General features: G+C 38.5%; 1 protein-coding gene across 1 annotated transcript; it reads left to right on the top strand.

Moving 5' to 3' along the window:
- The first annotated feature begins 4,168 nt into the window (after window positions 1-4,168).
- On the top strand, window positions 4,169-9,244 carry wfikkn2a (info WAP, follistatin/kazal, immunoglobulin, kunitz and netrin domain containing 2a). Its single transcript, XM_052553248.1, has 2 exons — window positions 4,169-5,047; window positions 6,110-9,244. Exons 1-2 carry the CDS (start codon window positions 4,844-4,846, stop codon window positions 7,622-7,624), a joined length of 1,719 nt encoding a protein of 572 aa, XP_052409208.1. The 5' UTR covers window positions 4,169-4,843; the 3' UTR covers window positions 7,625-9,244.
- The last annotated feature ends 3,357 nt before the right edge of the window (window positions 9,245-12,601 follow it).

The raw sequence follows: 12,601 nt of genomic DNA, 5'->3' as shown, positions 1-12,601 counted from the left end.
GAGATCTTGTGAAGTGTGTATGTGTATCCACCATGATCACGTGTTCGCTGTGTGACGGTTGGTCTGTGTCATATTCATGTCATCTTCACTGTGTGCTGTATGTAAAATGAGTGTTTCCCTTGCTTTACTTGAAAAATATGATTCCCAATGCACAAAAACTTCCCAGAATACTGAGTGCCCTAATGGTTACAGTGTTTACTTCCTTAATTATATTTTTATTAAATATTTATTAGTGCATTTTATTTTTATTTTACACAGTTATTTTTTAATCCATTGTCAAATTATTTCAAATTTCTTAAATATTAATAATAATAAAAAAAGATATACAAACGGAGTTTTCTAAACTCTTAGCCAAGCAACACATCTATACACACAATTAGCCAAATAGTACATTTTCTGGCCAAAACGACATTTTGTTAAATAACTACAAGCTCTACATTTCATAATGCTGAATACATATTTCTGCATATACTAACTGTTTCACAGCAAACTCAATTCAAAATCATGTAATTCTGTCAAAAAATTAGCACTAGTTTCTATCCAACAGGAACATAGTGCACAGACTGACGAAAGTGACTGATCTTTTTATGTGTTAATGTATTTTTAGTTGATTTAAAAGTTAGGGAAACTCTTATTATTCACGTTCTAGAGGTCAAATACAGCTCGACTTTCAATATTAGAATATTTTATTTTATATATATATATATATATATATATATAACTTTGAAAAAGGTGAGTAGGATTAAATGTGCATGCCTTGAACATATCTTTCTTTAGGTTTAACAGAAAAAAAATCCAGTGCAACATGCCATTGCTTAAGTTTGCCAATAGAGGACAGGCTTCGACTTGTAGAAATGAGACTCCAGGCATCACTAATGCTCTCTGTAGGAGGAAGGAAGTGTTTCCACTCTATTAAACTCTTCTGTAGGCTCCACACAGCACATCAGATTTACTGGACTAGACTACATGGAGTCACCAGCATATAAGATGCCAAATTTAGCTTTGGATCAGAGTTTGAGATGAATTATGTGTTTACACTAGTTTGAAATTCAAGTTTAAAATTCATAAGGCAATATAGTGCAGAAAAATGGGGAATAAATGAACAAAACGTTTAAAATTTGCTATAGGGGTTTTGGTCACGGAGGTACAAAGGAGGAGAAGTTGCCAAGAGCTTTTATAAATCTTAGGATTTAAAGCGGACGATGTTCTCGGTGTGAGCAGTGAATAGTCCTCTCAAAGTCAGTTGTACTGAAAAAATGCTGATGTTTCTAAAAATAATAATAAAATATTCTTTGCAAGATTGGTGTCATGTTTTTCCCGAAACCCTGATGGAAGTTTCATTTCAGTTTCAATTTGTTTCGCATCAACCTATATGAGAAATCAGGGACTAATTTGGTTCACCAACTGCCCTTTGACCTCTTTCGCTCAGTTGCACATTTTAAGAGAAACGCTATAGATCACACGAGCATGCAGGCCTCTCGAGACTGCAGGAAATTACACTCGAATCCTTGTATTTGTGCAGAAGCTAAAAAAAATGTGTCAGTGCTCCAATGCATACTATCTATTGTATCGAGAAAAAAAAGCGTATAAATAACTGCAGTCGTATTAAAATGCGAAATGTGGAAAGTTCCTGAAGATACCGTGTTCTCAGCTTGGTTTCGCATCTGAACTTTCAAAAGGTGGAGTTATCTTTTCATGTTTTCATACCACATCGCATCTCTTGCCCCTTATGGTGAAACTAGCATGAGATCTCGCTCAGTTGTCAGTAAACACCTGCCTTCTCAGTGGGTCTGTCTCAAAACCAGACATCCAGCTGCATGTGGCAAACTCTGCTGATCAGGGAACAGCTGTCTCGTATTAACCTCAACTAATCGCCGTTATAAGTCAAAGTGATGAATTGCTAAACTTCCTAATTGTGGCTTCTTTTTTTTTTTTAACATGGTGGCTATTTTGCTTTAAACACAGTAGGTCTGAGGCAAATCATTTTCAAATGAAAACAGATGGCATGTGTCCTCCAGATGTAGCAACACACACTCTGCACCTCTTGTGTAAGAACAGCCTGCTGTGTTGAGGATCGACGGTGACATTGAATCACTGGTCACCCTGCTGCGTGTGTGTGTGTGTGGAGGCGGCTCGTTTCTAGAGAGAACTTTTAAAACAGAGCTCAACTGAGTGTTGCTAACTCTTTTGTGTGCACGTCAGACGATATAATGAGCTTATGAGAGGTAATAACACGTTGATTGTTTTTTATGACCCTTTTTGCGGGTGGGGAGCCCCGGCATACAGACAGCGTTAATACCTTTCAGAAAGCTCATAAGTTCACACAAAAGATTCAGCTTAAGTGGAAGTGCCGTTAAATCACTTCTCTGCTGCGGTGCGTTGATTTAGTGCAGGTGGTACATGTTTCACAAATTAAAACAAAGACACCTGTACATTTCTGTCATATTGCACTATAGTTCTGGATGGACTTGTGAATTCAGTCATATGTGACCCTGGAGCACAAAACCAGTCCTAAGTAGAAGGGGTATATTTTTAGCAATACCCAGCAATACATTGTATGGGTCAAAATCATTAGGATATTAAGTAAATATCATGTTCACTTAAGATATTTTGTAAATTTCTTACCGTAAATATGTCAAAACATATGTCAAATCACTTCATTTGGACAACCTTAAAGGAGATTTTCCTCAATATTTAGATTTTTTTTTCACCCTCAGCTTCCAGATTTTCAAATAGGTTTATCACGGCCAAACATTGTCCTGTCATAACAAACCATACATCAATGTAAAGCTTATTTATTCAGATGTTACATAAATCTCAATTTAAAAAAAAAAAAAAAAAAATTACCCTTATGACTGCTTTTGAGGTCCATTGTCATATAAAAGATGGATTTGATTCAGTTCTTTGCATGTAAATTCACAAGCTTTCTCAGAAATGTCTATAAAAGATGGTTTGGAAGCCACATGTTATTTATATAATTAGTGATTTCGTTATTGTTTTTGTTTCATTGAAATGATTTCAGTTAGAGCTCATTTTTTATAATTTCTTTAGAGAGTTGTAACTCTTATTTAATCTGCTCTTAATGACACTGAGAGACTAAGAACACTGTAAGAGAGTTTCATATGCAGTCTGGTGTTTATTGCTGACAGCACTGGTTGTATGTTTGAACCACGTGACCTCTACTCTGTACCCACACAGCTGGAGGTAACGTTCCCATGTCTGCTGAAGTCAGATGGGACACAGACTAACTTTTGGGTGAATATGTTCCTGGCAGCAGTGTGTTTATTGGTATTATAAGACTGGACTTGTAAAAAAACATTTAAACAATGTGGCAGTCAAATATTATGTTTGTTCAAATTATAATATAGTTACATTACCATTAAGTGCATATTAGGGGTCAGTAAGACTTTTAAATAAAAAAAGAAAAGAAAATACTTTTATTTATAGCAAGGCTGTAATTCAAACAAATGCTGTTCTTTTGAACTGTATTAAAGTTTCCAATTCTTTTCAACATTTTATTATTCTTCAGTGCCAAAAATGATGGGAAATATAGTTTGGTTAAGTACAAAGAAAGAAAACAGATAAGTAACACTGAATGAAATGTTACATTTTAAAGTACAAAGACTGAAGTAGTATTTTCTGGTATATAATCTTTTATTTACAACACTGAAAATATTTTATATTATATATTATAAATATTTTAAGTAAGTAAGTAGTATATGTTTTCGTATCTGGCATTTTTTATCGATATTATTATTTAACCATACATTAAATATCATACAAAATAAATTTACTGTGAAAAGTGTTATTTAAGTTACTTAAAGTTACTTAAAGTAATTAATTACTAGCTGCCTATTACTTCAATGGTGTAATTTAACTGCTATACTAATTACTCTCTCCAAAAATTACTGCATTACTAAATTATTACCAATCACTTTCTAAATCCTGTATCAGACCAGTTGAACAATACTGCTCTTTTAATTAATAATTAATTATTTTAACATTAGATTTCGAAGTTAAATCCACTTCTGTTTTATATAGAACTGTTCTATACAGTACATCAGAAGTAACTGTAATTAAATTACAGAAAAATGAAAAGTAATCCCTTTACCTTTAAATTAAAAAGTAACGGATTACATTCAACACTGACTGTAACCAGTTCTAACTAGTTAGTTTTTTAACTCAGCATTCAGCTCAGACTGTCTGATTTTAATGTCGTAATTGCAACTTTAGAGCTCATTCAAGTGTACTCAATTTGTACCTCATTTTGATATGAACATTCAAAGTGGCGGACGTGGCAACATTTAACTCGACATGTTAATCTCTGCATACTGCTAGTGCTTCACTTGCTCCTTCATCAGGAACTGAGTAGCCAGTTTTCAGTGTACACTGCGCAGTGTGCACTATGCAGTAGACACCAGCTGTCCAGTCCAAACATAGCCGACGACTTATAGTTCGGTTGTGAAACGTTAAAAGGTGCTCTAGTGCGTCACGCAGGTGCCTCTCTGCGCCTTAAATGTCAAAGTCGTTCGAAAAGTTAGTGTACCCATCACCGCGCGACACTGCATTAGCAAAAACAGTAGTTAGCCTTTGTTTACAAGTGTAGGAAATGTTTAGTGATAGGGTTGAACACGCAACCTCTAATCCCCCGGCGCTGATGACCGTCGCGCGCGCATCGACCTCTCCTCCACTCCACAAACCTCTTGAGCGGAGCACACGTCCTCCTCTTCAGCCGGGGTTCCCGCTTACTTGTGCCCTGTTTCACGCACAGGGAAGTGACTGCGTAGGTTTTTGACCCCTGGGACGTTTTCTTCCTCGAACGGACATTTTTTTTCGCGTGGATATGTGGTGGATGCTGTTTCCCAGATGGATCTGGTTTTTGTGTGGACAGTTCTGCGTCTTGCGTTTGGACTTGCGCGCCAGAGCGATGCCAATGACCCTGTCCAAAGTGGTTTATTCTCACGCGGGAATGTGTCCCAACGAGATGAACCCCAACCTGTGGGTGGATGCCATGAGCACCTGCACCCGAGAGTGCGAGTCCGACCAGGTGAAGCTAACTAAGCTGCTCCATTACAACATCTCTCTGTTTCTGTCATGTGACTTTAAATGAAAAAGCACCTTGGTAACTATATATTTTAAATATTAGTACTAAAATATAGCCTAGTACTGCAGTTTCTATTTTTCGTACTACTGTGAGATACGGTCTCGTGGCATTTGCCACCGTCTAAAACATTTGTCATTTTAATATATTCATTTGTAAACTAGATTTGTAACGATACGATTTGTAACGACAATATTTTGGAAGAAACTATGGCTAGCATTGTGTATTTGAACAAATTTACAACGGTAACCATAGTTTTACGCCGAAGTATCATATTTCTTTTCAGCCTATGGTAAAACTGTTGTGAAAAATAACACAGAGGGAGAACAATTATGAAAATAAAAAAATAATAGTTTTTATGATTAATAATAATCATTATAAAAGCTTTTTTTTAACTATGGTTAGCATTGTTAATTTAATAAGATGAATATATATATATATATATATATATATATATATATATATATATATATATATATATATATATATATACACCATATAGAGAGAGCGAGAGAGATAAAACGTTATTTGATATTGTCCATCATCAAACAAAAGAAAATTACATAAATATAACAACAACAACAAAAAAACTATATGGAGGTATTAATTTTAAATTAATTTGTGATTTTACTGTAATGAAACATGTATGTTTGGCTGTAATTTCGTAAGGGTTTATTTGCAGCATTTCCTTATAAATAATACATAATTAATATAATGTTGATATTATAAAATAGCATGTATAAAATATAGAATTAATCCAGATGTCATTAAATGTAGCAAATTGATTTTGATTTGTTATAAGACCAGAAAATGTAAAAAAAAAAAAAAAAAAATGTCTGCATATCTTTTATGAATGTATTTGGTTCTCATTGTTTGAATTGAGTTAAAAACTTTGTAAAAGCCTTTACCCTATGGTAACCCTGAAAAAATATTGACATTTTCCAGACATGCTTATAACTTCCACAAACTTTGGGTGCACTCCTAATGAGCCTTATTTCGTTCCTTCAGGACTGTGAGCCGTTCGAGAAATGCTGTCCAAATGTTTGCGGACACAAGAGCTGTGTGGCGGCCCGCTACATGGACATTAAGGGCAGGAAAGGTCCAGTGGGGATGCCCAAAGGGGTCACCTGTGACAAATTCATGTGCACCCAGCAGGGTTCAGAGTGTGAAATCTGGGATGGACAGCCGGTATGCAAGTGCCGGGACCGTTGCGGACGGGAGCCCTATTTCACATGCGCCTCGGATGGCATGACCTACTACAACAAGTGCTACATGGACGCCGAGGCCTGTAACAGGGGCGTGACCCTCACCGAAGTCACCTGCAGGTACCACTTTAGCTTGTCCAACACCAGTCCTCTTCCAGTGGTGACCACCGCCCGGCCCACCACCGCCCATATTGAGACCACACCTATGGACGTTCAACGTCCCATCATGGTCAGCAACCCTGCGCACCACTTTGTGTTCGTGGGCGAAACGGCCAGCTTCCTCTGCGAGGTCACAGGAAAACCCAAGCCAGCGATGACATGGGAAAAGCAGATCGAAGGTAAAGAGAACACTGTGATGCAACCCAACCATGTGCAAGGAAACATAGTAGTTACTAACATCGCCCAGTTGGTCATATACAACGCCCAGCTCCAGGATGCCGGCATCTACACCTGCACTGCCACAAACCAGGGTGGATCTGTGCAAGCCCATTTCCCGCTCTCTGTTGTCCCCAGGGAGCAGAGCAAACCGGAGCCGCTCATGAATTCAACGCGCTTACCTGCCGAGGAGTGTCTAAAACCACCCGATATGGGCGACTGTGGAGAGGAGAGCATGAAATGGTACTACGAAGCCAAGCGCAACAATTGCTTTACCTTCACCTACAGCCAGTGCAATAAAAACCGAAACCATTTCGATGCCTACGAGCTGTGCATGCTCTCCTGTGGAGCGGAGCTTCCTGCTCCTTGCACCCTGCCTAGCATACAAGGTCCCTGCAAGGCTTACAAGCCACGCTGGGCTTACAGCCATGTGCTCAAGAAATGCCAGTCGTTTGTTTATGGGGGCTGCGGAGGTAACGAGAACAACTTTGAGAGCAAGGAAACCTGTGAGGAGATGTGCCCCTTCCCCAAGACTAACAATTGTAAGCCGTGCAAACCACGGCAGAAGATGGTCCCGAGCTTCTGCAAGAGCGACTTTGTGGTTTTGGGACGCATTTCAGAGTTGACCGAGGACCACGACTCCGGCCACGCACTCATCACTGTGGAGGAGATCTTGAAGGACGAGAAGATGGGGCTGCGGTTCTTCGGACAAGAACCTCTGGAGGTGACGCTGCTCAACATGGACTGGAACTGTCCCTGTCCGAACATAACGAGAGCCGAGGGACAGATGATCATCATGGGGGACGTTCACAACGGCATGGCCGTGCTCCAGCCTGACAGCTACGTGACCGCTTCCAGCGTCCGGCGTGCTCGCAAACTCCGTGAGGTTATCACCAAAAAGACTTGTGATGTTTTGAAGGAGTTCAGCAGCACAAAGTCCTAAGGCGCTTATGTTATCTGAATCTCTGGACATCCTAAACTGGGGGGCATCAAATCCTGTTCCTGAAGTGCCACTTTCCTGCAAAGTTAGTGAAACTCTGCTGGAAGGTGGACCTCCAAGAGCAGGATTGGACACCCCTGTCCTAAACCAACGTGCCTGCCTCTCACCTGCTTTGCTTCAGGAAGCAGACTCACAAACTTGACTTGTAGAATCTACAATTATATGTCATGCTTCCACCGCAGCATGGAGTTGCTTATCCATGGAGAGATAAAAATATGTGGATTACACTGTGAGATTGACACATAGACGTACATATATACTAGATGATTTCATGTGAAAGTGTTACCTTATTTACATCTACCTGTTGTAGTGTGAGTCCAGTTAATTTAGTCTGACTAAAAAGCCACAGATGTTATATTAAACCAGACTCTTTCTACCTGTCTCAGAACAAATGTCTCAGTGGACCTTCAGTGGAAACAGGTGGTTAAATGTTACTAACCTAAAACTTTATTTATCCTTCATGAAGAATTGATTAAAGCTGAAGTGTGTCAAGTCAGAATAAGTCTAATAAGGAATCTTAGCATGAAGAGGCAGTTCTCTAAATTCTAAGTTCAAACCTGTTTTTATATTGATTCCCTGGAAAAGTTTAAACAGAAGTGCACATTGCTAGCTAGCCTGAGCAGCCCGGCACATTAAAGGGTTAGTTCACCCAAAATTGAAAATTTGATCATTAATTACTCACCCTCATGTAATTCCAAACCCGTAAGGTTCAGTCATTCAGATATTTTTAATGAAATCCGGGAGCTTTCTGACCCTGTATAGGCACGTTCAATACCCAGAAAGGTAGTGAGGACATCGTTAAAATACTCCATGTGACATCAGTGGCTCAACCTTAATTTTATGAAGCTACAACAATACTTTTTGTGCACAAAGAAAACTAAATTAACAACTTTATTTAACAATTATTTCTTTTTCTTTGCACACCAAAAGTATTCTAGTAGCTTCATAACAATGGAATAGTTTACAGATGTCCTTACTACATTTCTTGGTCTTGAATGTGCCTATGTAGGGTCACAAAGCTCTCAGATTTCATCTTAATTTGCGTTCTGAAGATGACTGAAGGTCTTACAGGTTTGGAATGACATGAGGATAAGTAATTAATGACAGAATTGTCTTTTTTGGGTGAACTATCCCTTTAACAATGGTTTCACAAATAACTCTTTGTCCAACCAGTGGGGGAGCATTCTGTCAATTTCGCTTTTTCATTTGGTGACGCGCGAATTACACACTTCATCTTTAATTATGAAGCTATGTCATTCTTAAACATAAAAAAATGACATGTTAAATACTCTTGCACCTTATTTTAATTCATAGTTGTTGTTTTGTGTGCTGTAATCGTTGTGCTTTGTTTCCGTCTATTTATGCTTTTACATTACTACCATAAATTGAAACGAAGGTAGTCCTCTGTGCGTGCTTTACAAAGTTATGTTTTGTGTTTTCTGTCAAACCATACAATGGCAAATGTATAATCAGTTTATAACTACTATTTTATGAGCAGTTGATAATGTATTAAAAGTTTATGGAGCTACACCCGAGAGGCGATTAAAGACATTTCCAATCAAATCCTGGGCTGTTCTTGCAAGTTGCGAGCTTAGCTGTGGTTGCTTCATGAGGCGTTTTTGAATGAGCTTTGATAAGGGGGGTGCATACTTTATGATAGAGCAGCGATCCCACTCCTCTGTCCCGATGGATTCTATTGTCAGTCAGTCCTGGCCTCGGTTCTGGAACAGGTCACATTCCAGCTGTTCTTTGGTGGGAAGTGTTGCGGCTAAGGGGGATGGGGGGCCAGTCTGATCCCTTGTGTTGTGTCTGGGTCTGGGACTCTCTCCTCGGCTGCAGACCTTTCATGTGAGAACCTCCACCTCCCCCCAGCCGCCAGGCCCTCTCATCTCCCCAGCTCCAACTCCAGCCAAGCTGTGACCCTGCATGGGAGGGGAGCCAGCACACACACCACTCTCTGTTTTAAAGGCACGGCTTTGAACTTTTGACTGGAGCTGGATGGGAGGGAGAGGGATAACACATGCTTTTTCCCTAGGGTGGGCCTCCGATGGCTGCTACCTCAGGCTGGCTGACAGGGCCTCATCCATGACCCCGTAAGAGGCTAATGAAAGGAATGAAAAGAGCGAGGGAGAGAATCAGAGATGGGATTGGCTGGGGGGTGGATGCTGGGAATGCAGAGTGGGGAAGTTTCATTAAAACTGTTGACAAGTGTCAAGTGAAGCACTCGGGCTCAAGTTCAGCGGGCAAAAAAGAGCTCGTTGTTTTCGAGTTTGCTGACCGCTAGTGAGACTGGATGCTCATCGAGCGGCACTGTAAGTGCTTGTTCAGGATTTGGGGGAACAAAATGTACGTTTATGAACTGGCCATATCGGTCACCTGCTAAACTGAACACCTGGGGGGAGGACATGTTCCCCTAAAGTCTTCTGTTGTAGTTTAAACAATCTCAGTCAAAATTAGAATCACTTTCACATCACAAAACCAAACTAAGGCCAACAGCAGTACAAGAGATGGTGAAATACATGCTCTCTTGTTGTTTTATAGATAACTTCTGCAATGCTAATCAACCCAAAATGTGTTTCTCTAGCTAAACAGGAAGAGCAAAGTGCACACAAGATAAATGATTCAATTCCCTTAGAACATGTGTTTATTCTGAATGATCTGTTAGTTGCTTTGGCTAAAAGTCACATGTTATGTCAGCATTAAAAGTCTCATAACAACTTATTGATGAAATCAGTTACTAAAATCCAACACAGCAACCAGTTTCAGACAAAATCCCTTGGGTATAACTACAGGTATTGTTGCTATTATACAACCATAGGCTAAATGCTAATATGAATATACCTTTAAATGGGTAAAAATAATGGCAAATCTTTATTTAATTTTTGCTATCTTGTAATCTAATAGTTCTTAATATTAAGTGTTATTGTACTGAAAGTAATAACTATGGTACTTTGGTGGAAAATATAGTTGGGAAGTTTAGATTGTTTGGCAGAGACACTGACATCTACTGGTCAGCATTGGTAATGTTTACATTTTTAGAAAATACACTATAGTTCACAGGTTTGGAGTCAGGGAGACCTTTTGTAAGGAATAGTTTTATTCAGCAAGAATGCATTAAACTGATCAGTTTAAAGGGAACGTTTAGAAATTTATAATGTTACAGAAGTTGTCGGTTTCAAATAAATGCTTTTCTTTTGAACTTTTGCATTTATCCCAAAATCCCCCAAATATTTCCACAAAAAATAACACTTTTTTAATTATTGATAATAATAAGAAATTTTTCTTAAGCAGCAAATCAGCATATCAGAATGATTTCTGAAGGATCACGTGACACTGAAGACTGGAGTAATTCAGAATTACAGGAATAAATTACTAAATTACAATAGAAGATAATTATTTTAAATTGCAATAATATTTCACAACATTATTGTTTTTACTCTAATGTAATCAAATATAGTCTCCATGAATATAAGAGATAAAAAATAATCTAGATTTTCAATGGTGTGCTGTATATTTCCAAATTAAAAACAGTAACTGTCCCCATTAGGCAGGTTATAGTCTTCATAATAGTGGACTTTTACAATTTCAATCGAATACTTTTCTGGCATTAGGACGAGGTTTGCAACGGCGCCTAGATGAAACAACTTGACCCCTGCAGTCTTGCTTCGGAGGGCCTCACGCACTTGACTATGTTCAAGTACTTGTGCTTTTAGATTTATCCTGTCTTCTTATTCCTCTGGCCTCAGAAGTCACTCTCAGGCACATTTCTTTGGTGTCCATTGATTTGCGTGCTCTGACAGGGGCATTCGTTGCTTCTCAAAGTAAATTATGCAAATGAAATGTCTCATTCTGAAAGCAGAAGTGGGCGTGCATATGGTCCATTGATGGGGGATGAGATTCCCACAGTTATCAGGAGTCTAGTGACGTCCCATATGGGTGGGAGCCCCCACAAATAGACAACTGATGTACAGCATCAGAAATCAAGACCAGCTGCTTTCAGCTGAATTTATCTGACACTTACTGTCTACCATCTGAAAGGCTTTATTCATTTACGACTGGTATTTATTTATTCATTCATTCATTCATTTATAACTCAAATTTAAACGCTAATTTAGTTCTGCTGACTGGTCAGTATATACTTTATACTATCTAGTATTTTTTAAGAAAATAGTATGTGAAACAGTATGAATGATGTAAACATTTAAAGGAATAGTTCACCCAAAAATAAATATTTGGTGAAAATGTACTCCATCCAAGATGTAGAAAAGTATGTTTTCCTCGGCAGTGAATGGGTAGTCCAAAATACAGCGGCTAGAGTCCTTACCAGGTCAAGAAAATATGATCATATTACCCCAATTTTACAATCTCTGCACTGGTCACCTATTCAGTTCTGTATCAGTTACAAAATATCATTACTTGCCTATAAGGCCCTAAATGGTTTAGCTCTTGCGTACCTAACAGGTAGTTCCTATAGCAAAATCCACTAAAGGAGGTAGAGCTTTCTCACATTTGGCTCCCAAACTCTGGAATAACCTTCCTGATAATGTTCGGGGTTCAGACACACTCTCTCTGTTTAAATCTAGATTAAAAATACATCTCTTTCACCAAGCATTTGAATAATGCATCTGTTAAATTGTTAAATTATTATTCTTTAGCTTGGATTAAACAAATTAATTTTACTTTGGAACAGCAGCTATGATAATGATGTCTCTGTTTGAGTCATGTGGATTACTTGTGGATTCTTGTGGTTTTTATCAGCTGTTTGGACTCTTACGGCACCCATTCACTGCAGAGGATCCAGTGGTTAGCAAGTAATGCTAAATTTCTCCAAATCTGTTCAGATGGAGAAACAAACTCATCTACATCTTAAGGAAGAATATATAAATAATAAACCATTCTTTCAGTAGCCGATAGATTAGA

This window comes from Carassius gibelio, chromosome B3 (assembly GCF_023724105.1).
Source record: "Carassius gibelio isolate Cgi1373 ecotype wild population from Czech Republic chromosome B3, carGib1.2-hapl.c, whole genome shotgun sequence".
NCBI lineage: Eukaryota > Metazoa > Chordata > Actinopteri > Cypriniformes > Cyprinidae > Carassius > Carassius gibelio.
The sequence above is the reverse complement of the archived record's forward strand: the minus strand, read 5'-3'. Positions and strand labels throughout refer to the sequence as shown.

Excerpts from the sequence above, each read along its gene's own strand:
- wfikkn2a (XM_052553248.1), top strand. The coding sequence starts at position 4,844 with ATGTGGTGGATGCTGTTTCCCAGATGGATCTGGTTTTTGTGTGGACAG. Across the intron at positions 5,048-6,109 it reads GAGAGTGCGAGTCCGACCAG|GACTGTGAGCCGTTCGAGAA; the intron begins GTGAAGCTAACT and ends TCGTTCCTTCAG.